This window comes from Felis catus, chromosome B3 (assembly GCF_018350175.1).
Source record: "Felis catus isolate Fca126 chromosome B3, F.catus_Fca126_mat1.0, whole genome shotgun sequence".
NCBI classification, from domain to species: Eukaryota; Metazoa; Chordata; class Mammalia; order Carnivora; family Felidae; genus Felis; species Felis catus.
This window is the reverse complement of record NC_058373.1, coordinates 38,102,093-38,125,088: the sequence shown is the minus strand read 5'-3', so window position 1 is coordinate 38,125,088 and position 22,996 is coordinate 38,102,093. Positions and strand designations below refer to the sequence as shown.

The window sequence follows — 22,996 nt, the reverse complement described above, 5'->3', positions numbered from 1 at the left end:
AGAGCGAGTGATCTGGCTAGAGGTCCAAGGGGAGGAGTGAGAAGGGACAGGAGACTCACCAGTTCTCCGACAAGGGGGTGGACTCAAGTAGGCAGCGAGAGAGCTATGGTGCGATGCTCCAGCCCACGTGGGGGCAGCGCGGTGCAGGGGGGTGGCCGGAAGAGGCTGGACAGGAGTGCCGGGGAGTCCTGTTAGGATGCCGTGGCACTGACGCCAGGGAGGAAGGTCGGGGGCCTGGCCCAGGGCTAAGCACGGACTTGCTGAGGGATGCAGGGGGAGGACAGGGTGCCTGGGCAGGTGTGGACCAGAGTGGCCACAGGTGACAGGAGGGCTAGGGAGTCACAGGAAAGGTGATGCGGGATCATGTGAGGGGGAACCTCTAAAGAGAACCAGCTCCTCTCAAGATGGCAGTTTTGCTCTGAGGAGCCCTTGGTTGAGACCACAGACTGACAGCTAGGACAAATTGAGAATTTCTCTTAGGCGAGCCTGGGTCTTAGCCATCCCTCCAGACAGCACCTGGGTACGTGCAGAAGATCGTTTCTGTAATAAGAGACGCAGACCTGGTTCACCGTGCAGACAGCACCTGGTGTCTGTGTGGTCACACCTGGCACCCGTGGAACCCCCTTGGCTGCCCCAGCCTTTTCCTTTCACGGGCTTGGATCCTGCCTTGCCGCCCCACAGGCTAGGAGTGTCCAAGACTGGGCAGAGCCGAGAGCCCTTCTGGAGGCAGAGATTTGCTTCAGAAGAAAGGCTGGGAGGTGGCCGGGTAGGTGATGTGGCACGCCGGGCCTGCCCAGTGGGCCTTCCCAGGTGTGGGTTGATGCCTGGCCCTCTTGGGGTTTGTCCAGCGCCTGCTTGGAGACTGTTCCACCCAAGGCCAGCCAGGCAGGACAGGACCTTTATGAGCTCAAAACTAAATCAAAGTGGCACGTTTTTCCAAACACTGGAGGATTTTTTTTTTATCCCACTGGATTCTGCAAGTTTAATATCCTACAAGGCACAAGGGCAGAGGATTGTAACATGCTCTGAGAGGCAGAGAAACCATCTTACGGAGCACCCAGGGGACCTCGTTGAGGAGTGTGCCACCCGGGGGCCCCTGACCCAGTCGCCTGATGTGTCTTCCCAGACCTGCAGCCTGTTACCTACTGCGAGCCAGCCTTCTGGTGCTCCATTTCCTACTACGAGCTGAACCAGCGCGTCGGGGAGACCTTCCACGCCTCCCAGCCCTCCATGACCGTGGACGGCTTCACCGACCCCTCCAACTCGGAGCGCTTCTGCCTGGGGCTGCTCTCCAATGTCAACAGGAACGCGGCTGTGGAGCTCACACGGAGGCATATCGGTAAGGATGCCACGTTTCCCCGCGGACCCCCACCGTGGCCCCAGCAGCCGCAGTGCAGAACCCACCAACCGGCACTGTGCCGCACCTCCGGGGAGCCTGGAGAGGATGCGCTCCCCCAGCCCGCCCCCAAACTCTGTATGGCTTTGTTTAGGGGCCAGACGGGAAGAGTTCCCGGTGTTTGGTCACTCCCATTCAGAGACACAGATTATGTCTGAAAACGTGAAAGCCACAGAGGAAAGCATTCACTTAAGGGAGGGGGCAAGAATGGGGAGTCTATGAGAAGGGCGCATCTGCAACCCTCTTCATAAACGTACCTCGTGATCGTTGGATAGGTAGATGGGGTCAGTCTTGATGGGAGTGAGCTTTTCTTCGTTCATTTCCCATATGATTATTCTAGGCCACCAGAACAACACTGGTGCTGATATTCTGCCTTCGAACACCCAGAACATAATAAAAGACAGTTTCTAGAGGAAGAAGCCATGTGTATGCCCCTTGGTTTGCTCATAAAATTATCATGCTAAGGATATTTGTAATTCTGTGATCCTGAGTCACTCAGAAGTCCATGGAGATGGGATAGTAGGGTATTCTCAGTCCAGAGCCCCCGAGGTTGGCAGACAGGCTCCAGGGCTAGGGTAGGGTGGCAGGGGGTCTGGTCCTAAGTGAACCGGAGCACCCTTGATCTTGTCTGTATTATATCTTGGGCTTTCACAGAAGATTTCATTTGAAGAGAGGGTTTTGTGGTTAAGAAAAGTTTGGAAGCCATGGGTGTGGGCCCATGTGCTCATTTTCCAGGCAATAACCTGATGCCCCAGGAAGAGCAGAGCCTTGCAGAGGCTACGCAGTGAGTGTGACACAGCCAGTGACAAACAGTCCCCTGCCACTGAGCCCACATCCTCCCCAGACAGCCTCCCCATGTGTTTTACTTCAAAAAAGATACTGATCCTGGGAGGCATACATCATTGTTTACTTATTCTCTTTATACTTTTCTCTATTTAAAAAAAAAAAAAAACATCTTATTTTTGAGAGAGAGAGAGTGTATGTGTGAGTGGGGAAGAGGCAGAGAGAGAGGGAGACACAGAATCCGAAGCAGGTTCCAGGCTCTGAGCTGTCAGCCCAGAGCCCGATGCGGGGCTTGAACCCACAAACCCTGAGATCGTGACCGGAGCTGAAGTCGGATGCTTAACTGACTGAGCCGCCCGGGCGCCCCTACTTTCCTGTATTTTTAAAACTAGTATTTCAAAAATTTACCAAAACAAAACACATTTTCGTTGTTTTGGTCTGGGTCTCCCATCTCTGCCCATGACCTTGACTGACCTAACACCGTGGCCCCTCCTTATGGACTCTGACTCGGCCAGCACCCCACATATTTGTGACACCGAAGTCTTGCAGCACCAAACCAAGAAGAAATGGGGGTGCGGCAGTAGTGGGAGGAGGAGGCGGGGAGAACACCCAGTGGCCCCCTGGTTTCTATCCCACTTGACGTCGTGCCCGTAAACCCTGGCTCCGTTTTCCAGCCCTCTGGGCCTCTTCCCCAGAAGCAGCAGCAGAGGCCTTCCCGTGCAGCAGAGGAGAACATCCCTGGCTGAGAGGAGAGCTCATTGTCAGAGCATTTACGTAACTGCTTGCTCGAATTGCAGAGACAATTTAAAAATAATTCCTGTCCATCTGGAATGGATTTAAGAGATGAAGGAAAAGTGAACGATATAAACCTATGGAATGTTTCAGAAAAATGCACTGGGGAGGGAAAGGTACAGGAGGGGGCACGAAGCCATCCTGTAAAGCAGGGCGCCTGCGAGGTCTGCTGCCTCAGGAGGAGCCCTGCAGGTCTGCTGAGTGAATTTGTGTAGCAGTAGCCGGAGTAACAGCTCGTACTTAGCGGGCGCTTAGTGTGGGTGGCACAACAGCCGTGGGAGGTAGGTATTACTGTTACCCCATCTTTCAGACGAAGAAACTGAGGCTCAGAGCGTGAGTAACTGGATGGAGGCCCATGGCTAGTCCATGGCAGAGGCCGTCCGTCGTTGAGACTTACCCCTGCCCTCGCCCCTGGTCATCTCCCTCCTCTAGGTTGAGGAACCCTTGTTTTCCCGTGTGTGGGTTTAAGCTTGGGCTCTGGGTCCTGTTTGTCTGGTGAGGCTGGCGGAGAAGCAGCCCCTCCGAGCATCGGCTCAGCTCTGCCTCCTCGGCTGGCCTCAGCTGGCCCTGGGGCCAGACGCTGGGCCGGCCTGACCCACATCTCTGTAGGGCGAGGCGTGCGGCTGTACTACATCGGAGGGGAGGTCTTCGCCGAGTGCCTCAGTGACAGCGCCATCTTTGTCCAGTCTCCCAACTGTAACCAGCGCTACGGCTGGCACCCGGCCACCGTCTGCAAGATCCCGCCAGGTAAGGGCTCTCACCCCTACCCTGCCCCGATGGCCTCTCTAGCCCCGGTGCATGCCTGGGAGAGGTTTCTGCTTTCTTACCTTGTCTCCTCCTCGCTTTTTGCGTTGCCAGCCCGGAGGTGCCTCGCTGGGGTGTTCTCTGTGGCTTCCGATCTTGCTGTGCTCTCCTTGACCCTCCAAGGAGCAGACGCAGCATCTGAAAGATCTGCCTCTGATCTGCGGGTACCTGCTTGTTGCCTCGTGCGCACAGATGCTCGGGCATTATGCTTTCTTCTTTCATTGCACAAACTCACACAGCATGTGGGCACGGTGCCAGGTGCTTGGGGGAGATGGAGGGGTGCAGGAGGCCCTGCTGATGTAAGGACCAGCTGAATATGTAAGACAAAGACACAAATGAGTTTAATACAAGGAAGGGTGCTGAGCACCAAAGGAGCAGCTCAGATAACGTGCTCCTGGATCCGGGGGGTCGGTGGGGCGGGGACTCATTTAAATTTTTTTTTTTAATGTTTATTTTTGAGAGAGAGACCGAATGGGAGCAGGGGAGGGACAGAGAGAGAGGGAGACACAGAATCTGAAGCAGGCTCCAGGCTCTGTCAGCACAGTGCCAGGCACGGACCCATGGACTGTGAGATCATGACCTGAGCCTAAGTCAGACGCTCAACCGACTGACCCACCCAGGCGCCCCATGGCGGAAACTCATTTAACTGCTGAGATGGACTGGGGAGAGCTTCGTGGAGAAGGCATTCAGGCGTTGAAGGCTGAGTAGACAAAGGGGTGGTGGGGACCGTGAGGGCATTCCAGGCAGAGGGAACAAAAGCCCAGAGGCAACGGAGAGTAAGGCACATATGGATGGTACCCTGGCTGGAGGAGAGGCCACGTAAGAGACAGGAAATGTTTAGAAAGTATGATGGGACCAGACCACAGAAGGCGGTCATGACAAAGTTTTACTTTTATTCTCTGGAACTCTTGAGGGTTTTCTGAGTGGGGCTGAAAACCCCGCTGACGGGGCGGCGGGGCGGGTGTTGACGACTCCCACCTATGCTCCAAGAAAGGCGGCACCCCAGGGGATGGCTTGCGAGGGGCCGTGGCTGTGCAGCAACACCCGAGGAAGACCGACCCATCAGGGCTTCTTGAGTTAGGAAACCAAGGCTGAGCGTCCCGGCCAGAGGGCCCTGCTCACAGGCACGCAGTCCCTGGGCTTGCTGCTGGCAGAAGGCAGACTGTGACTGGCTAGTCCTGTGTATGGCACATGTGTGGCATAGGTCTTCCTGTCTGCAAGGCAGCAGATGATAGCGGAGCGATGGGTTTTGGGCAATGTCAGCTTAATGCCAGGAGGTCTGGGGCACCAGAGGACTGGGTGGCTCAGTCGGTTAAGTGTCTGACTCTTGATTTTGGCTCAGGCCGTGATCTCACAGTTTCATGGGTTTGAGCCCCATGCCAGGCTCTGTGCTGACAGGGCAGAGCCTGCTTCAGATCCTCTGTCTCCCTCTTTCTTTGCCCCTCCCCCGCTTTGCTCAAAACAAACCTAAAAAAAAAAAAAAGAATGCAGAAGGTCTGAAATAACAGTACTCTACATTTCCAGGGCATTGTGTGGTTGTGTTCCCAGAATACATTTATATCTTTGCTCTTAGTCCTTTCCAATCATTCTGGCTCCTTAGGAGACAAGTTCAGAGAGGTCAAGCCACCTGACCAAAGGCACAGCTAGTAAGTGGCTGAGCCAGCATGAGGCTAGAACTGTGTGACTCCCGAGCCTTGTGCTCCTCTGCTTCTTGGCTCAGCTGGGAGCCAAAACCCACTTTCTGCCCTGTGTCCCCACACATCTCCTTGGAGAAAAAACGAGAACAGAAAGGTCCGTCATGTTCTTGGCATTGTGGTCATTCCTTTCCCCAACCCTCCTCCCATCTTTTTGGTGAGGGCTGAGTTGGCTGTGGTGGGGTTTGTTGGCTCATGGAAGATCAGAGCCTGGAGGACCTCCGTGGCCAGCCTCTCAGAGACACGGGCTTACGACAAGAAAGTGACCAGCCCGGAGTCATACAGCAAAATTAGGTGCCCAGTGTTGCCCTGCTAACAAATGTCACCTTAGCTCACCTTTTGGGCTTTTCTAGCATGTTGCTGTTGTCTTTATTTTTCTGACACATTCCAGGCACTCAGGTGGTAGGACCTCCGGAGATTTATTATAAACTTCATTTGTGCCTGTCTCTGGTTTTACTGCCTGGAGGGTTAGACACACATCCTCACTTCGCTGCAGATGTCACTCTGACCCAGCCATGTGCCCAAAGGCCAAAATGCGGCCCGGATCTCTTGTTCCTTCCTGGCCCCAGGTGGACACACCAGGGCAGCCTGGGTGGAACCTGGGCCCCTCTGTTGGCGGCCTTTCATCTGGCCTACACTCCTGTCACGGCCTCCCCCTCCCCGGGTGCTCAGCCGTGCCCCACGCAGCCATGGATATTCTGGCTTGGGTCCCTTGTGTCTCTGGTCCCTGGCTTCCTGCCTTGGCCCACCTCTCTAGGCCATCTCTCTTGTTCTTGGTGGCCCGCTTTACGGTCTTCCTCAGTGTTCCGTGGCTCTCGGAGCTGGAGCCTCCAGGCCAGGGTTTCACCCACCTCCACGGGTCAGCTGCACCTCCCCACTGAGGTGGGGATGGCTTCAAGGCCAAGGACCAAGTCGGCCTATCCCTAGCACGGTGTGGAGTGTGCGGCTGGCGCATGGAATGGCCGCCCTGTCACACTTCGGCCGTGTGAGTTCCACCGTCTGGATGACCCGGGGGGTGGCCTTAGCCAGGCGTGGGGGCACGGGACACGAGCACTGTGTTCCCTCTCTCGGCAGGATGCAACCTGAAGATCTTCAACAACCAGGAGTTTGCCGCCCTCCTGGCTCAGTCTGTCAACCAGGGCTTCGAGGCGGTCTACCAGCTGACCCGGATGTGCACCATCCGCATGAGCTTCGTCAAAGGCTGGGGAGCAGAGTACAGGTCAGGTCGGGGGCACGCGTCGTGGGGGCCCGACTGCGGGAGACTCAGACGGCAGAGCTAGGCCAGCCCTCGCCCCAGAGACCAAGAATGAGGAGGAGCTGGGCACTGTTCGCCCGGTGCTGCGACCACACGTTTCATTTTCTCCTCACCACAACCCTGGGCAGGGACGCTGGCATCACCCCCGGCGCACGGATGAGGGAACGAAGGCCTAGGCAGGGAAAGTGACTTGCCTGAGGTCACATTGTTAGTGGAAAGGCGGAGCCCAGAGCAGGGCCTAGTGGCTTCTTCCTCATTGTGTGTTTGGGGCAGATGGTTTTAGGACCACCCTTTCCAGGGAGTTAAGTTGTCCTCCCCTCCTTCCTTCCTCTGGGGCTCTGTCTTTGACTCGAGGGACCCTGAGGATCTAGGGTATTAAAATTTGAGAAGCAGCTAGAAGAGATGTGGGAAGTCAGAAAGGAACGTAGTTTACTTGTTCAGAAAAGAAATGATTTTTTTTTTTCTTTCAGAATTTCAGATATTGCTTTAAACATGGCACCGGTCAGTTCTACCTGATCTGCTCTGTTGACTCTGTCACACCATCCTGGCTTGGGTTTAGAGAATCCTGTCCCTTTTCTTGCTCCACCTAGACGGGAGGTGTGTGCCAGGGCTGGGTGCCCCTCCTGCCCTGCGCCGCCCCTGCCCCGCCCCCGGCTTCCCCGGCAGACGCAGAGGTGCCCACACGTCAGCTGGGGCCAGTGCCTTGCAAGTGACTCCCCCCTTCTCTTCATTTTTCCAGATGTTTGGAATCCATTTTGTTTTGTAGTCATTGTGCACCCCGGCCAAACCCATTTCAACATTGGCTCTGTGCCACCGTTTATAATGAAATCCAGATGAGCATGACTTATGGAAAGTCAGATCCTCGTTAGAGGATGGCGGTCCGTAAAATCTTCTTCCATTTACCGTATTTTAGCTGCTGTTGCCTGTGTCTGCCCCATAGCGTCAGGGAGCACAGCACCTTGGCCCGTGGGGTCTCTGTGAAACCCAGGATGAGTGACCCATTGAGCAACCCAAGTGGTCGGGCCTCTCAGCAGAACTTACGGCCCAGTTATGACAGCCTAAGGGAACTAGCCAAGGCCCGAAGACCCAGCCCGAAGACAGATTTAGCCCACCTTTTAGCCCTGGCTGAAACCATTTACGGAACAAGGATGAAGGGTTATAAAAGGAGTATTTTTTTAGTGGGGGAGGGAGATACTTAGATGGCTGCCAGTGGGAGAGAGCCCACGGGAGGTGCTTTCACTCCCTCCTACACCCACACGTGCGTCCAGAGGACCACGCTCAGGCACCGTAGGTCAGAGAGGCACCTCAGCATCCACAGGCCCGTCTCTCCACCTCTACTCGGGTGAAGTGTCGGCCAGGCAAGGAGGGTGGTGGCCTTAGGCTAGCAGCCGTCTGCCTAGCGCAGCACTATGGCTCCCCCGCCCCGAGTGCGGGGAAGAGGCCCCTTGGTGGCGGAGGAAGCCGTTCCCGGGGGACGCTTTGTCACCAGGCGAGACGTACTGCCAGCACACCCGGTCCTGTACGGCGCTCCGCGTCACTGCCACCTGGCAGCCCTGAGGAGCAGCCTAACGGGCGGGTGCGGCCCCTTCCCAGAACGGTCTTGCCCTCCTCCTGCCTCTCTGGCCAAAGAGTAAGGTTTCATCCATCCTGTAAGATGACCAAAAGCAGGGAGGGCCCAGGGCCCAGGCCTCTCACCTCCAGCTGGCACCCACACCTCTGGCCTCAGCAAGATAGCCTTTGCTCACTGGAGGCCGTTGGGAGCTCGCCTGAGGGCTGCGTCATCAACCAGCCTGAATTTAGACAAAGTGCTTTGGGGAAACGAAACGTGTGGTGTGCCTTGGTTTTTTCCAGTAATTGTTCCATGGCTCGCTCTGCTCGTAAGATTTTCCAAAATAAGTCCATAGATGGGAATTATATCAGCACATTGGGAACTGATGGCCTGTGGACTCTGTCGGCGCCTTGCGAAAAACACCCCTCGATCAGACAGACGCGCGTCATCATGGCCTGCTGGGGCCCAGGGGTGCCCGTTCAGGACAGATGGGACCGAGGGAGACCTTTGCTCAGGCTGGAAGTTCTTCACCGGGCGGCCGGGGGGCTGACACAGGCAGAGGTGGGCAAGTGCGATACCCTAAAATTTGCCTTACACGTTTAACCCTTGAAGGGCTACCTCCTTTCCCAGCAAGAGAACCTGATTTACTCAAGGCTCTTCCTGGCTGGAGGAGTATGGCTTGGCCGTCTCCAGTAACAGTTAGTGGGATCTCCTCGAGGGCAGGGTCTAGCAAGGTGCCTTGGATAGGTCTCTGGCTTTGGGAGGAAGACTCTCATGAAAGCAGGCAGAGGTATTTTGACTTGTATGTGTGTCTTTCCGGACAATTTTGACATCTCCCACCCCACTCCTTTCTCTGTGTCTTGCAGGAGACAGACAGTGACCAGCACTCCCTGCTGGATTGAGCTGCACCTGAATGGGCCGTTGCAGTGGCTTGACAAGGTCCTCACCCAGATGGGCTCCCCAAGCATCCGCTGTTCCAGTGTGTCTTAGAGACATTGGGTGTGACGGGGGGAGGGTGGGAAGGGATGGGCTTGGGGGAAGAAGGCCGTGTAGGACGTGGAGAAAATTGGAACTCAACTCACTATTGTCAATGAAGAAGTTTTTCTCCCTCAATCAAGGCGGCACCAGCCTGTTTTCCAAAACACAAAAGCAAACCCAGAGATGGATCTTAGGAACAGCTGTGTCTGCTGAACACATTTGCCCTTTGGCCCCAGTTTGGAGGGCAAGAAATGGCTTGTGCTCTGGTGGCTTGAGCAAACAGGTAGTATTTCACCACCTGCCCCCTCCTCCCAGCCTCCTTCTGTTTCAATGACCGCAATCTAGGATGTCACTGTCCAACGGGAAATGGCCCTCGTTTCCGGACTGGAGTGTGAAACTCACCTTGGGTGTTCTAGGTAGAGTAGAGCCTGCAGGGCCACGAGCAAACCTCATGCCTGGCCCTCTGGCACTTTTAACAAAGGCTTCAACTGAGCCTTCCTGAGCTCCAGCACTCCGGCAGACCCCGCACCCCAGGAGCTGGACTGACTTGTGGCGGGGAAGGGGCTCGTCTGTCTCCTCTCCTCTCCGAGCGGACGGATACGTGTGAGCCGGTGTGTTCAGAGCATGCACACAGGCACAGTGGGGAAAGCTGGTGAGACACCTCCTCTCAAATTTGTCCTTTCTCACTTTGAACGGGTGGGAGATCTGCCGGGGCTTCTGCAATGTATAGAACATCTTCTCGCGTTGATCTCAGAGATGTGAATTACACAAAGTGCTCACACAAAGCAGGAGGCAGCGGTCCCATCGCAGTGTTTGAGCGTGGGTCTCCAGTCATCTGTAAGCGCTCGCTTGCTATCCTTCTGCATCCGGCTATCTCGGTTTACGTAGTCAGTTGCGCTAATTAAATGAGCTTTATCGTATGCTCGTTTAAAGGTTTATTTTATATTAAAAAAAAAATCCTGGTTGGCACACTGACTGGGAAACCAGTGTGGGGCCCAGCAACCTCTCTCTCAAGGTGAAGCTGTTCCAGGTTTTGTTGAGAAGACACCTGCCAGCAGCACTTTTGGAAACTGAAATTAACAGAAGCAAATTCACCAGAAGTGAAAAATCTCAGGCCAACACAGGCAAATGAAAAGGGCTATTAAAATTGTTTTTTCTTTTTTTTTTTTTTTTTTTTTTTGTTTTACACCTTTGAAAACTGCAGGCTTGGTGCACAGAGGTCTGCCATCCTCCCCCTGGGATGTAAGATTATCTAGCTCACAGTAGAGGATCATCAGTGACGACTATAGCAGCTATATTGTATAATAAGTACTGTTCCCAGTGGCAATTAGTGAGAAAATGGTTATAAATTATTGCAACTGGAAAAAAAAAAAACTCTCCTTTTTACTGGCCTTTTGCAGAATCCAGCAGACAGAATTGCCACTTGCAATTGGTACTTTATTCCTTGTTGCTGTTTTTGTATGAAATGACTTATCCCGTATTTTTGCATGGATTTCTACCAGGAAAAGTGAAGGGATTTCCTATGGAAGTCCTGTCTTCTTCCAGGTGAAGGGGAGAAAGTGTCTACTTCTGGCAGGTAAAAACCTCAAATGTGATGACATTTCTGATGCCTTACGGAGATGTTGGGGGCTTCCTGGTGCCTCCCCGGCAGGATCCTAATGCCTCTGCAGCTCTAGCCTTATGGTTTCCAGGTAGGAGAGCTTGGACAGCAGCTCTCTCCTGTGAGGACACAGGAAGAGATGGGAGGAGCACCTTGCCAGACCTGCGCTTGGCTTTTCCCGGGGCTTGTTGACACAGAACCCAGAGACCACACAAAACCCCTGTCGACCTGAGAGGGTCAAATACTGCAGGTCGGAAGTTTGCCTGCTGTGCAATGATCTGTGGACTGCTTCTTCCAGGAAGCTCTGAACCTCCTGGATGTGCATTCACTCTCCGGGTCAGGTCTGAGACTCGTGGTGTGGAATATCCCATTTTGGCCTCTGCTGGTGCAATCGTGCCCTTCCTAAGAGCCAGGGCGGTGGTTCCCGAGGGCCTGAGTTCTCTACCTGCTCCATGATCCTCTGAGGACTTCCTATGGCACACAGCTGTCCTCCAGTTACTCGGGAACTAGCTTCAGGTACAGCACAACCTCGGCGACCCAGTGGCTATGCATGGATGGGGTCTTACAACCCATGATGTTCAGAGCTGAAGGCTACTTTTAGGAGGCATGAAGTTTTAGTTTTGTGTTTCTCCAAAAGCTCACTCGGCCCCTCTTCTTTATAGACTGCTCCTTGGAGGATGATGTGAAAGGAAAATGTAGGTAAGTCCCCCTCTAGATGAAATTCAGTCCTACCCAGAGGTGAAGACCCTTCCCGTCACAGAGGCTGCCTAGGTGCTTTGGGCTTGTGTAATGTTAGCGTCCTTCCTTTAAGTCACAAAGCTTGTTTTCTGAATTTGAAGAACCCGTTGTCTGAATGGTATTTACATGTTAAAATCTTTTTAAAGGACAGTTGAAGGGGGGCAAGAGAAAACAGGGCAGTCTAGTGGGGGTGGAGGGCAGGTTTAAGCATAGGTGTCTGGGCTCCCCTCCCAGTTGTCTTCACCTTGTGGCTCGTGCTGCCGCTGACCCGAGCCACCAGCACCGGGGTGATCCTCGGCTGCTCCCCAGACCCCCCGAGCCAACGGCTGTTCTCTTCCCTTTCCTCCCCCACCCCCCTTCCTAACTTTATTTAGTAACTTTGGTCCTTCCAGCACAAGCAAACGTAGGTAGCTGCCCCAGCAGGTTCGGGTTACAGGCCTGTGCTGGAACATCATCTCAGTTGGCCACTTTCCTGGCAGGCTGTAGACGATCTGACATTTTGAGACGAGCCTAGAGTCAGGAGCGGGGACTTTGACTCTTAGGAAGCACACACAAGGGCAAGGCTGCTGGCAGACTTTCCCGTCATCCTGATGTTGTCTTTTTTGGTTTTTTTTTTGACCGTGGTGATAATTTTTTTTTAAATCATTAACGTATTGGAATGAGCTGTAGCACGTTACCTTGTGCTTAGTTTTTTATCTCCATCTTCCTTTGGCTTCCTAGTGCTTGGACATATTCCAGGGCTAAGTGCTTTTACTCAGAGCGCAGGAAAAGGCTTTCTTTAGGTAGTATGTGCATGCATGTATGTAGTCTGGGCAGAAGGCAGATAGGGTTTCATCCTTAGCCCCAAGCTGCCCTTTCTGAAGCTCCAGGAAGGTCTCGCCTCAGGCCGCTCTCTGAAGTCCTTAAAAGGAGAGGGAGGAAAAGGAATCAGGGGACTGTTTCCAAGGGGGTTACTGGTACCAAGAGCGGGCATGAGTTGAGTTCTGGACGCTGTGGGATTTTAAGTGGCAGAGTGGGGAGTTTTCCCCCAAATCTGTGTCTGTCCTCGCTTTACTAGAAGAAAGCCTCAACACAGCTGCGGCGTACCATTTTTCTTTTTGTGTCATGAATGTTCCCTTCTAGGTCATCCTTTTGAGGAATATCGGCTACTTCTCAAGAGGGTGGGAAAGCAAAAAAAAAAAAAAAAAAAGACACAAGAGGATATGGTTCCCACATGACAAGGAGGCATCCCTGGTGGAGGGGTGGCAGTCAGTGGGGCAAGGACTTTTCAGAAACACAGCTCTCACGTAAACTCGCCTATTGTGTGAACTGGATTGAGCAATGCTCTCAGTGATTCTGTAACTTTTTGTTATGCTGAAGTATAATGTACACTCTGGCATTCTGGTGTTTTTATATTTATGTAATAACTTCTTAAAACCATTCAAGACCGAGAACTATTTAATTTTTTGAAGCAAGTTGGAAAGGTCTCTCCTCCCAAGGACTGACTGTGGCTGGGAAGAGTCGGGGGCCCAGCGGCTCAGCCTCCAGAACCGACCGCCCCCCCCCGCCCCCCCCCGGGCAGGCCACCGGCGAGGCAGCGATCCCTGGGTCCCCTCCAGACCCTTTGGGGTGGTGAGAACTTGACGCAGAGGGTTAGAGCCAGAGCCCCCTCCCTGCTGCTGTGTCGAGGCGGTCCCGGACTCTGGTGGGGTGTATCAGGGTGGGGGGACAGAGCGGGGAGGCTGTGATTACCTTCACTTCTCAGCCAGCCTGACCTTTTAATACCTTTGTAAAAAGCATGTATTTATAGTGTTTTAGATTTTTCTAACTTTTGTATCTTAAGAGCAGAGCACCTGTTTAAGCATTGTACCCCTCTTGTTAAAGATCTGTGTCCTCTCTTTCCCCTGTAAGTACCCTTCTAATAAACTTTTCATCGAAAAGCTCCCACGCCTGGAGCTCTGTCTCATTCTTGCAGGGTGGGGAAAAGATTGGAAAGCGAGCCCTCCAACGTCAACAATGGCTCGAGCCCCCCTTCTTTCTGCCAAAGCCTCTCGTGCTCCCTGGTGGCCCTCCTCCACTCACCGAGGGTGACGTACGTGCAGGGCCAGCAGGAGCCCCTGGGTTGGCCCAGCGGGGGCCTCTCCCTTGCCTCCCACACCTAAGCAACACACAGTCCGATCGCTGCGTTGGTACCTGGCACTCATTTCCTCTGTACTCAGAAGGCCTAGATGCCACCAGATGAATCCTCCCCCGGGCATGGAAGTAGTTTTAGGTTCATAAAGGTTTTCACCCCTTCCAGCTCTGAGGACTCGGTCAGCGCCTGCGCAAATACATTTTAAATTAAAAACTCCCAAGGACGGAAAGACTTGGTTGACTCTTAACACGGGCCCCGAATGACGTGGATTAAGAAATAGGATTAAAATGAACAGTTTGGGCGGGGAGGCGATGGCATGGGGCTCGAGTAATCCTTTAGCCGGGCCGCTTCTACAGCATCTTCTAAGGAACTCCCCAAACACCTCCCCTACCAGGAGACAGGCCAGTTTCACAGGTGCGGCCCCTCTGGGCCTACGGATTTGCCCCCCCCCCCACCCCCCACGAACCGCATCAATTCCTACCTTCAAAATTCCTAGTTCTGCCCTCCTGCCCTCCCCGTGGTTTTAGCCTCTCTCTCTCAGCAGATGACTCCAATCCCACCTCTAGCCCAAACTGTTCCTTCAGACCCACAACTTTAAATTCCAGCTGCCTAGCAAGTGGGCTCCGAACAACGGCCCCAACCCAAATCCTCTTCCGGCGCCCTCCGCACACCCCCAGTTTTTAGCAGCAGCCTCTCCCGGGTCCCTCTCCCCCATCCTCCCGAGTCCTGAACGGCTTGATGCAGCTCTCCCCTGTGCTCTCCACCCCCTGCTGACCAAGCCTCCCTTTTGTAAAGGCCCTACTGCCCGGACGTCCTGGCTCTCCTCGGCCCTCACACCGTGTCCTCTTTTTCTTGGGCCTGCGCCTACTTCTTCCGGGTTGGTGTTTCCAGACCACTGGATGCACTCTCGACATTCCTTCCTGAGTGACCTCATCTCCCCACATGATTGCAAGCCACATTAACGCTAATGACTCCCAAATCAGTATTTCTAGCCCAGACGTCAATCCCAGGCTTCGGACTTGCGTCCAACGGCCTGCTGGCTACCGGTGCTCGGGGGTGCCGCAAGTACCTCACACTCGCAACTGGAAACATGGAATTATCGCCGCCCTCATTACACGGCCTCCCTCCCCTCTGGCCTCCAGCCCCAGAAGTCACCAACACCCCGCACGCCCTAGCAGCCCTGTTTGGCCGTGCCCAGTACGTGAGGTCCTTAGCACCCGGACAACCGCACTAGCTTCCCAACGGCTCCTGGCCTCTTGCCTGCTTTCCCGGAAACGCATCTTCCACGCGCGGCCCTGTGACCCACGTGACTTGAGCCCTCCAGTCCACCGTGTAAACTCCAAAGCCTTTATCACGGGCCACCGGACCCTTGTCACTCGACCCCTATCTAGCTGTCACAGCTCGCTGGTACAGCCGGCAGCCCAGGGACAAACAGGTGGTATTCCTTACACAGCACACTCCTCTCCATGATGACAAGCCCTCTTCCCAAGTCTGCGCTCCCTGCCCCTTTGCCTAACACACCAGCAGGTCACCTGGAGAACTTTCACAAATGCTGAGACTCAGGTCAGACACCTCCTCCAGGAAGCCATTCGCAAATCTATTGCCAGGCTTCCCAACTGAGTGGTAATTGTGTTTGTCTTCCCCTCGAGGCTCTGAGTTCCTTGAGGGCAGCATTTACATCTTATTCTTGTATCCCTGGCTTCTTTGGGCCACCAGTTTTTGCTGAATAAATCAATTAGTGCCCACAGCTAGCAGATTCTACCTCGGCAATCCTTTCCATCTACTTTCACCGTGCCCTAAGTCCTTACATATGGTTGAAGGGATGCCACCAAAATGCAGTTCCTAATTGCCTTCTCTCATAGCTCTTCTAACATCCTCCTGACCTGTGCCCCCCTCGTCCAGAGATGGAGGGTAGACGGCAGAATTACCACCCTTCTATTTCTCCATCCACAGCAAAAACCACTAAACACCATGCTGGGTCCACTCTCGGCCTCGGCATCCTTCGCAACACAGCCCTCCAGGCAGGTAGCGTGACTCGATTCGTTTTGGCTAAGACTGCTGCCATTTCCCAGGAATGCAGTTGTGGTTACCTGTCTCTTCCGTACTAAACCCCTTGGGCTCCTTGATTGCCTCCCAAGTAGGCACTGGTCCCACCAAGTCGTATTTCAAGGTTTTCTCCAAATTCACTCCATCCTTGTGCGCCCTGTTCCTCTCATTGGACCGGGTGGGTTTTCCCGATGAAACCCCTTGCTTTCTCTCCCCGTACCTCTGGTTCATGCTGCAACTCCCGCTAAGAATCTGCCGCCTCCCCTCACCCTTTGGCTCCAGTTCCACCCTAGCCCCTAGCTCCGTCTGAGCACTACTTCAGTCCATGGGTCTCCCAAGTGTGGGCCTGGCCGGCAGCATCCGTACCGCACGGGACAGTCGAAACGCATTCCCCTAGACCCCGCTGGGGACCTGCTGAACCGAAACTCTGGGCCAGCACCCTGCGGGGGACTCGCTGTGGGCTCACGTCTGAGAAAGACTGCTCTGAGACGTACCATATGCTCTCCCCAGCCCACTCTGCGCTCGCCTTCCCACAGCAGGGGAGGCTGGTCCCAACACTTCACATGCTGCCCGGTACTCTAGCTTTCCTGGCCTCGATGCGCTTGCCCCCCGGCCCCCACCCCGCCCCCATCACCTGGGCTGGGTGATGAGCTCCCAGAGAGAACCCACACCCTTACCCAAGTCTGCGGCCTCTGCCACCCCTGCACAGCCCGGTACCGAGAAGGTGCGCCATCAGGGCCGGACGCTGAATCCTGTTTCAGCGCTTACCTGGGTAGAGGAACAGGTGACAGCTGCTCTTCCTCAACTCTGACTCTGAAGCCTTCTAACTTCACCACTGGCGACATCCTGAGAGTTCCCCAGAGCGGCTGGATTGGCACAGACCGTGTCCTTGGGCTTCGGATGAAGAGAAGGTTCTCTCTCCCAAACTGAACTGTTTCTATAAAGTTCCTACCCCAGGCCTCACTTAGTCCACATTTTTGTAGCACTAAAGCCACCTGGTTGATCAGAGAAAAGGGAAAGGCAAAGACGAAAAGCTTTATGTGACCTGTCACTGCCTCCCAGATTTGTGCTTGGGGGGAGAGAGGGTTTGAACCCATCAACAGATAGACACAGATATAAAAGGGTTTTGGAGGAAAAAAATCTTTTTCCTCCCAGACCTGTGTTCCAAAGATGCAGTAATGGTCACTGGGTCCAGGTTCTGAATCCATACTTTTCCAACAGGAAACAAGGTAGAACCACAAATCATTAAAAGCTGGAACGGGGCTCAGGAGTTTTCCAACAAAAGGCCCACGTTTGTTGCCGTTCCCGCTTGTTAATTTCTTGCTCTGCATGCACATCAGAGAAACACCTCAGAACAGAGCAAGACTCTTCCTATTCTAGAAGAACTTGGCTTTAGTGCTACAAACACACAAACTCAGAATAAAGATATCTACACTAAGAGCAAGGCTCGTGATGTTTATGACGTAGGTGGTGCCAAAGATAAGAAACTGAGCATTTCCACGACCTTTTCTGCAACAGCTTCAATGCCAGAGACGCAAAGATGGACCGCTACCCTAAACCCTGAGTGGAATCGAAATCAAAACGTGAACTTTGCTCTGCACCCTCAGCCTGCTGCTTTTACGAGGCCTACCGATTCTGGGAGAGTTGACCGTCTGGGTGTTTTGTAACCGGTCCTGCAGGAAGGTGGTACACTTGACCAGACTTTTCACTTTCCCTGCCTAGAGTCCTCCGGTAAGATGTGGTCTTTAATGACAGAATGCCATACCTAAATTGCCTGACTGCTTTAAAATCTGGGGTGGGGGTGAAGGACGACTTGCACTCCTTACAGAATTCTCTGCAACTCTGTCTCCGTCAATCAGGACGTTCAATGAAGCAGAACCTCTGACCACGCTAGACACATGTTTGCTAAATTTAGCTTTGCATCAGCAGGCGCTCAGAATAGCTCCTCGAGCTCTCATGTTACCCTTCGACAGTGATTCTTTTAAGGCTGCTTCTCCATGGCAGGCCGGCGCAGAGCAAGGGGCACTCCACGTGCTCTCTCGATGGCCATTGTTAAGAAACTGGCCTAAGGTAAGGGAATCCGGTCAGCCACAGCGAAGATGTTCACTCCCACCTCTCCGCTGCAGGAGCAGGAAGTTAGCCATATATCACCATTCACGCGTTACAAGTAGTTTGCAGTTAACGGCCTGACATGCTCGATGGTCCTTGAACCACATCCCATATTACTCAGCCGTCCAAGTCTAGCGTCCCTGAATCTCTAGCTTCTCTGAATTAGATGTGGCCAAGTTCTATAAATAGAGAGAAAGCAAACTGGTTCTGTCAATCTTCTCATACTCTGGCAGGATAACATATTTTAAAATTATAAAAATATCTATGTCTTCATCACTCTAAAATTATTACATAACACAAGATTTTTGCAGGGGAAAAAAAAAAGTTTACTTCTGTCTCTCCCTACCTTCCAACCCTCATGGACCTTCAAATGTTGTGATCATATTCAGCAAACTAGCAAACGCGAATCCAAACCAAAATTAAAGGCCTACTATGGGCCCAACTCTGTGTTACACAAATAGAGAAATGTTGGAGGTAAAAAAAAAAAAAAGCCGAGCCTCTCACTTTAATTCCCGGACGGACAGTCCATAGTAACTGGCATTGGCACATTCACAGCTCATGTCAGGTTGACTGCAACTCTTACTGCACTATTAGCTTATGATCACTTTTTTTTTTTTTTAAATGCTTACTTTTGAGAGAGAGAGAATGTGAGCAGGGGAGGGGCAGAGAGAGGGAGACACAGAATCCAAAGCAGGCTCCAGGCTCTGAACTATCAGCACAGAGCCCAACGCGGGGCTCGAATCCACAAACTGCAAGATCATGACCTGAGCCAAAGTCGGACGTTTAACCAACTAAGCCACCCAGGTGCCCCAGTTCGTGATCACTCTTAACGTGAGCCTTTAGAAACCACTGGATACTTTTATCCCCGCGTGCCCTGGAAGGGGCCAACAGTCCCAGAAAGCTGAGGTCTTGAAAAGGTGAGTTGATATTATACATACACGAGGTAGATTTCACGTATTATGAGTTTGGCAGACTCTCCAATTATTCACTATTTATGCCCAATCTGAAGTAAGGCTTCCCCCAACATATGGCCTACTAAAAAACAACAAAATCATAATACACATTGGCAGACTTTATAAATAAATGATATTTTAATCACCTGGCTTTGTTTAATCCACAAAATCACATTCACGGCTTTTTCTAGTCTGTCTTCCCTAACCACATGACCTGATGTATTTTCTGGAACCCTTCATGTTTTAAGAAAACCATTCTGCCTTTCATTTTGCAACCCCAGAGCCAACTTCCCTTACATTCTTAGTAGCTAATGCAGTCACATCAAAGAAACATTGATGGAATCGTGATCAATTAGAGTCTCAGAGACCTTCAGAATAGTTAAAAAAAAAAAAAAAAAGTCACCAAGCAAGAAAACTGCCAGTGTTGCCCGTGATGGCTCTTCCTTGACCGCTCCTGTCACTGAAACCTTCCCCTCTGTGGCTGCCCTGGCCCAGAACCTGGAGCATTTCACTCCTTCCGCCATTCCTCCTGCAGTGCTTACAAGGCGGTGCGCAGAGGGGTCTGAAACTTGTTTCTGCTGGTGACCTAAGGAGTTCACAGTCCACACTAGGCCAGAAGCAGCTCTCGGCCTCTGTGTCGGCAGCAGCCAGCCATGTGCCAGTCTAGAACCGTGGCAGTCACCGCCACGGTGAAGGTTAGTGGCATGCATTTACAAAGTGTCTACAAAAACAGAAATAGGAATATTTGCTGTACTTCCCACTCTTCCTTGGAGAGGTTCCCTTTGGTGAGCACCTCCCCTAGGGTTGACCCCCTCAGCCCAGGAAGTAACACAAGGTACTCGGGTATTCGTGGCCTGACCTTTCACATCCCTTCCCGTCTTGCCCATCCTCACTGTTACCCTTTGGGCAGCGACCTGTTTGGCTCGCAGAGAAGAAGAGGGGGAACCACCTCGTTTTGAGGGTATAAAGTGTGACGGCACAGCTCTGACATCTCAAGCGCTCTAAGGAAGAAGAGTTTCTTCATGGTTACACTAATGTGAAGGCCTCCGTATGCATTCACATACTGTTTCAATGGCCCAGATAGGGAATTCCTTAACTTTCTTTCTCAGTCTCACCACCCCCCACCCCGCCCGCCTCCCCCCCACAACAACTTGGTAGATGAGTTTGTTTTGCCTCATCTGGTATAATCTAAGAATTCACCCTGGTTTTTTCCATTGTTTCTAGCATGAGCTGAGACACTGTATTTCCAATGAAGTGCCCAGAAGCATTTTTCAGCTAGAGACTAACCTGAGGGCCACAGACTCTGGCTCCACCTACACTATGGCACAAATCAAGTCTGTGGCAGCTTCCTCGCCTCTCATCCAAAGCAACAAAGCTTGCAGCAGGAAGCTCCCCGAAAGCAGAAAATCCAGAAGCTTGAGGAAAAGTGGCACCAGCTCCTGACCTGTAGTAATCGAGTGTGGCCACAGAGGACACCACATAAAAGGTGGACTGGGAATGGCGTGGTGGCCTCCTTCTTCAACCGGGGCAAATCACACAGGCCCCTGAGCCTCGTTTCGCTCCCGTTCCTAGAAAAAGTGTATTTGAAAAAAACTCCCTCCTTGCTGTCATGATACTCCTCACTCCCTTAAGATATACTGAGAGAGGAAACCCCTACTATCCCCTAGTAAGAACTAAAATTAAGGGGACCCTAGAACTAAGTCAGGTGGCCATCACGATGATGGGAAGTTCGGCAGAAGAGAACTGGGTGGAGCAGGGAAGGATCTCAGGCAGTCAAACCCTAGCACAAATAATTTAGTGTTCTTCATCCGATGAAAGGCCTTCAATTTCATCTCTGTCTCCCCCAATTGCCATCCAGAAGGCCTTGGCCACCTGTGGAGAGAAGCGTGCAACACATTTTAGGCAACAGCTACATTTCAGCTTGTTTCACGTGTCAGTCAATATGCTGAACTGATCAAGACCTAAAATGCTATCCTTGCCCTCCAGCCTTCCAGCAACATATATCAAAACCCTTGAATACCCTGACCCAGGACTTCGACTTCTAGAAATGCATACTGAGTCTAAAATCAGAGTTACGTACAAAGGTGATGGATGTGTAAGGTTATGCACAGCTTCACTATTTATAGAAGCAAAAAATGCACATGGCCTACACGTCCAAAAGGGAAATGGATAAATTAGGACACATTCATACAATGAAATACCATAAACCACATACATTTCCTGCCAAGAGCATGTGTTGCATTGGTAATAAAACAAAACAAAACAAAACAAAACAACTGGGAGTTTTCCAGCCCAACAGTTAAGAAGGCAAACATCCTGAGTCTCAATGAAAGTTCCATGTCACTCAACATACATTTGAAAAATCTTGGTTTGACTACAGCAATTATATTACTACAGTGTAAACATTCAATTCGTTCCAAGTTAATACCCAAAGAAAAGTTCACACTAAGACACTTACAGAAATCAACAAGTGTGACATATAACAACAGTGACAGACCTTCTGTAGACACTCAATAAATACCTGACTGATTGTCTCACCTTTTCTGCATGCAACTTTCTTTGCTCGTGAGGAAGCGTCGCAGCCTTGTCTAGGGGGAAAATATATCTTAAGAAATTCATCTAATAGCACAGGAGAGTCTGGAGTGTATGGATGTTGTAATGCTAGAAGATGGGAGATGGGTTTCAAAGACAAATGCTTATGGTGTAGTCATTAGAGCTGTTAGGGAGTTTAAGTCGTCCCGATTTTCCAGATGGGGATGATGTGAGTCAACTGGCAGGGGTCTTACTGATTCCAGGTTAATGAGACACACTGAAAGAAACTGAGAGAGGCAAGAGAAGAAGGGCAAGTAAGAGGAAAGAGAGTGGAGAAAGAGGAAAATTTTCCCCGGGGAACTTCTACCAACAGAAGATGGCACGGTCCCCCCGGAGCCAAGGTTCTCCAGACAGCTGACACCAGAGCATGGAATCCAATCAGCGGTGACCAAACCAAATCCTACCATGTAAAACAGAGGAGCACCAGGATGGGAATGTGTCAGACGCAATGGATCCAATTACCTTTCATTTCCTTTAACTTGGAAAACAGTCTTTCAAAATTCTCCAAATCTCCTCCACCAGTAGTAAGACTGGCTAATTCTTGAATATCCAGATCTAACATGGGATCTGAAAAAAGGATTTGTCACATTAGTTGCCACATATCACTTACATAGGTGCTAAATACGCATACAAGGCAATCAATCCTAGCTTTGACGGCGTCATCACTGGACGAGTACTCCATGTGCACCGTCTTCACTGCTCACAGTGCTTCTGCCTGCCTGGCTGCTGGCAGGCCTTCGTGAATGAAAAGTAGCATATTCTAGCCTTACAGCATTACACTGAGGCAAAGAATATGGCTTCGTTTCAGAGATGAGAAAACTAGAGCTCTGCGTGGAAGTGACTGGCTGGCTCCAGGTCACAGCTAGTGTGAGCTCGGATTCTGACTTAGGTGTTTCCAACTCTAAAGACCACACTCTCCACTGAGGTGCACTGATCAACAGCAAGCATCTGGAATTTATGCCGTATCTTCCTGTACAACAAATATTTTCGCATCTATTACTGACAACCACCATATGAGGTGGTTAAGACAGACCTCAATGTCTGCAATTTATACGTGGAGAAAGCTGGGTTTAAAAACGAATTCATCTAAAATTACAGTTATTCAGAAGTAGAGCCAAATCCTAACTATTACTACAAAGCCTTTATTATTTCTACCACAACCTATTACCTCTTCATCAAAATTTGTTTTTAATCAGAATTCTTCCCCATTCTCCACTCCATACCGACCACCTCTATGATGTCTTCCCTAGGCATCCCAGATCACAAGCCTCCTTCCCTAGATTTCATTCCATACTTCGTGTTTCTAGAACTGTCTTGGCACTGGCACATGCTACTTTGCTTCTGACACCTCCCCACATTACTGAAATACCACCACAGTACGAGAGAGCTCACCTTTGTGTCTACATCACCGAGTGCTTTACTTTATGTAATTCCTTTTCATTTTTGCAACAGCATTGTTAGGAAGAATTTTCTTTTACGTAAGGGGAAACTAAGGCCCATGGAGGCTAAACAACTTACTCGGGGTCATCTCACCACTAGTGGTAGAGCCATGATTGGAACCCAGTTGTCCAGGACCCCAGGCCCACGACTTTAA

The 22,996-nt window shown here is 51.8% G+C and overlaps 2 protein-coding genes across 9 annotated transcripts in view; one reads left to right on the top strand and one right to left on the bottom strand.

Moving 5' to 3' along the window:
* SMAD3 (SMAD family member 3) overlaps positions 1–13,511 on the top strand; it is a 119,616-nt gene extending 106,105 nt beyond the window's left edge. For 5 of the 6 annotated variants that reach the window (XM_023255153.2, XM_045060705.1, XM_045060702.1 and 2 more), the window contains 4 exons: positions 1,127–1,339; positions 3,581–3,718; positions 6,544–6,688; positions 9,140–13,511. In XM_023255153.2, the coding sequence (XP_023110921.1) occupies positions 1,127–1,339; positions 3,581–3,718; positions 6,544–6,688; positions 9,140–9,263 (620 nt within the window). In that variant the 3' untranslated portion in view covers positions 9,264–13,511. The remainder of the gene's footprint in view (positions 1–1,126; positions 1,340–3,580; positions 3,719–6,543; positions 6,689–9,139) is intronic. The other variant, XR_002742886.2, reaches the window with a different exon arrangement.
* Positions 13,512–18,926: 5,415 nt separating this feature from the next.
* The window catches only part of AAGAB (alpha and gamma adaptin binding protein), a 64,755-nt gene continuing 60,685 nt past the window's right edge, over positions 18,927–22,996 (bottom strand). For 2 of the 3 annotated variants that reach the window (XM_019832191.3, XM_003987012.5), the window contains exons 8-10: positions 21,865–21,969; positions 21,349–21,398; positions 18,927–20,682 (exon numbers count right to left, since the gene is read on the bottom strand). In XM_019832191.3, coding sequence (XP_019687750.1) covers positions 20,605–20,682; positions 21,349–21,398; positions 21,865–21,969 — 233 coding nt within the window. In that variant the 3' untranslated portion in view covers positions 18,927–20,604. The other variant, XM_019832189.2, reaches the window with a different exon arrangement.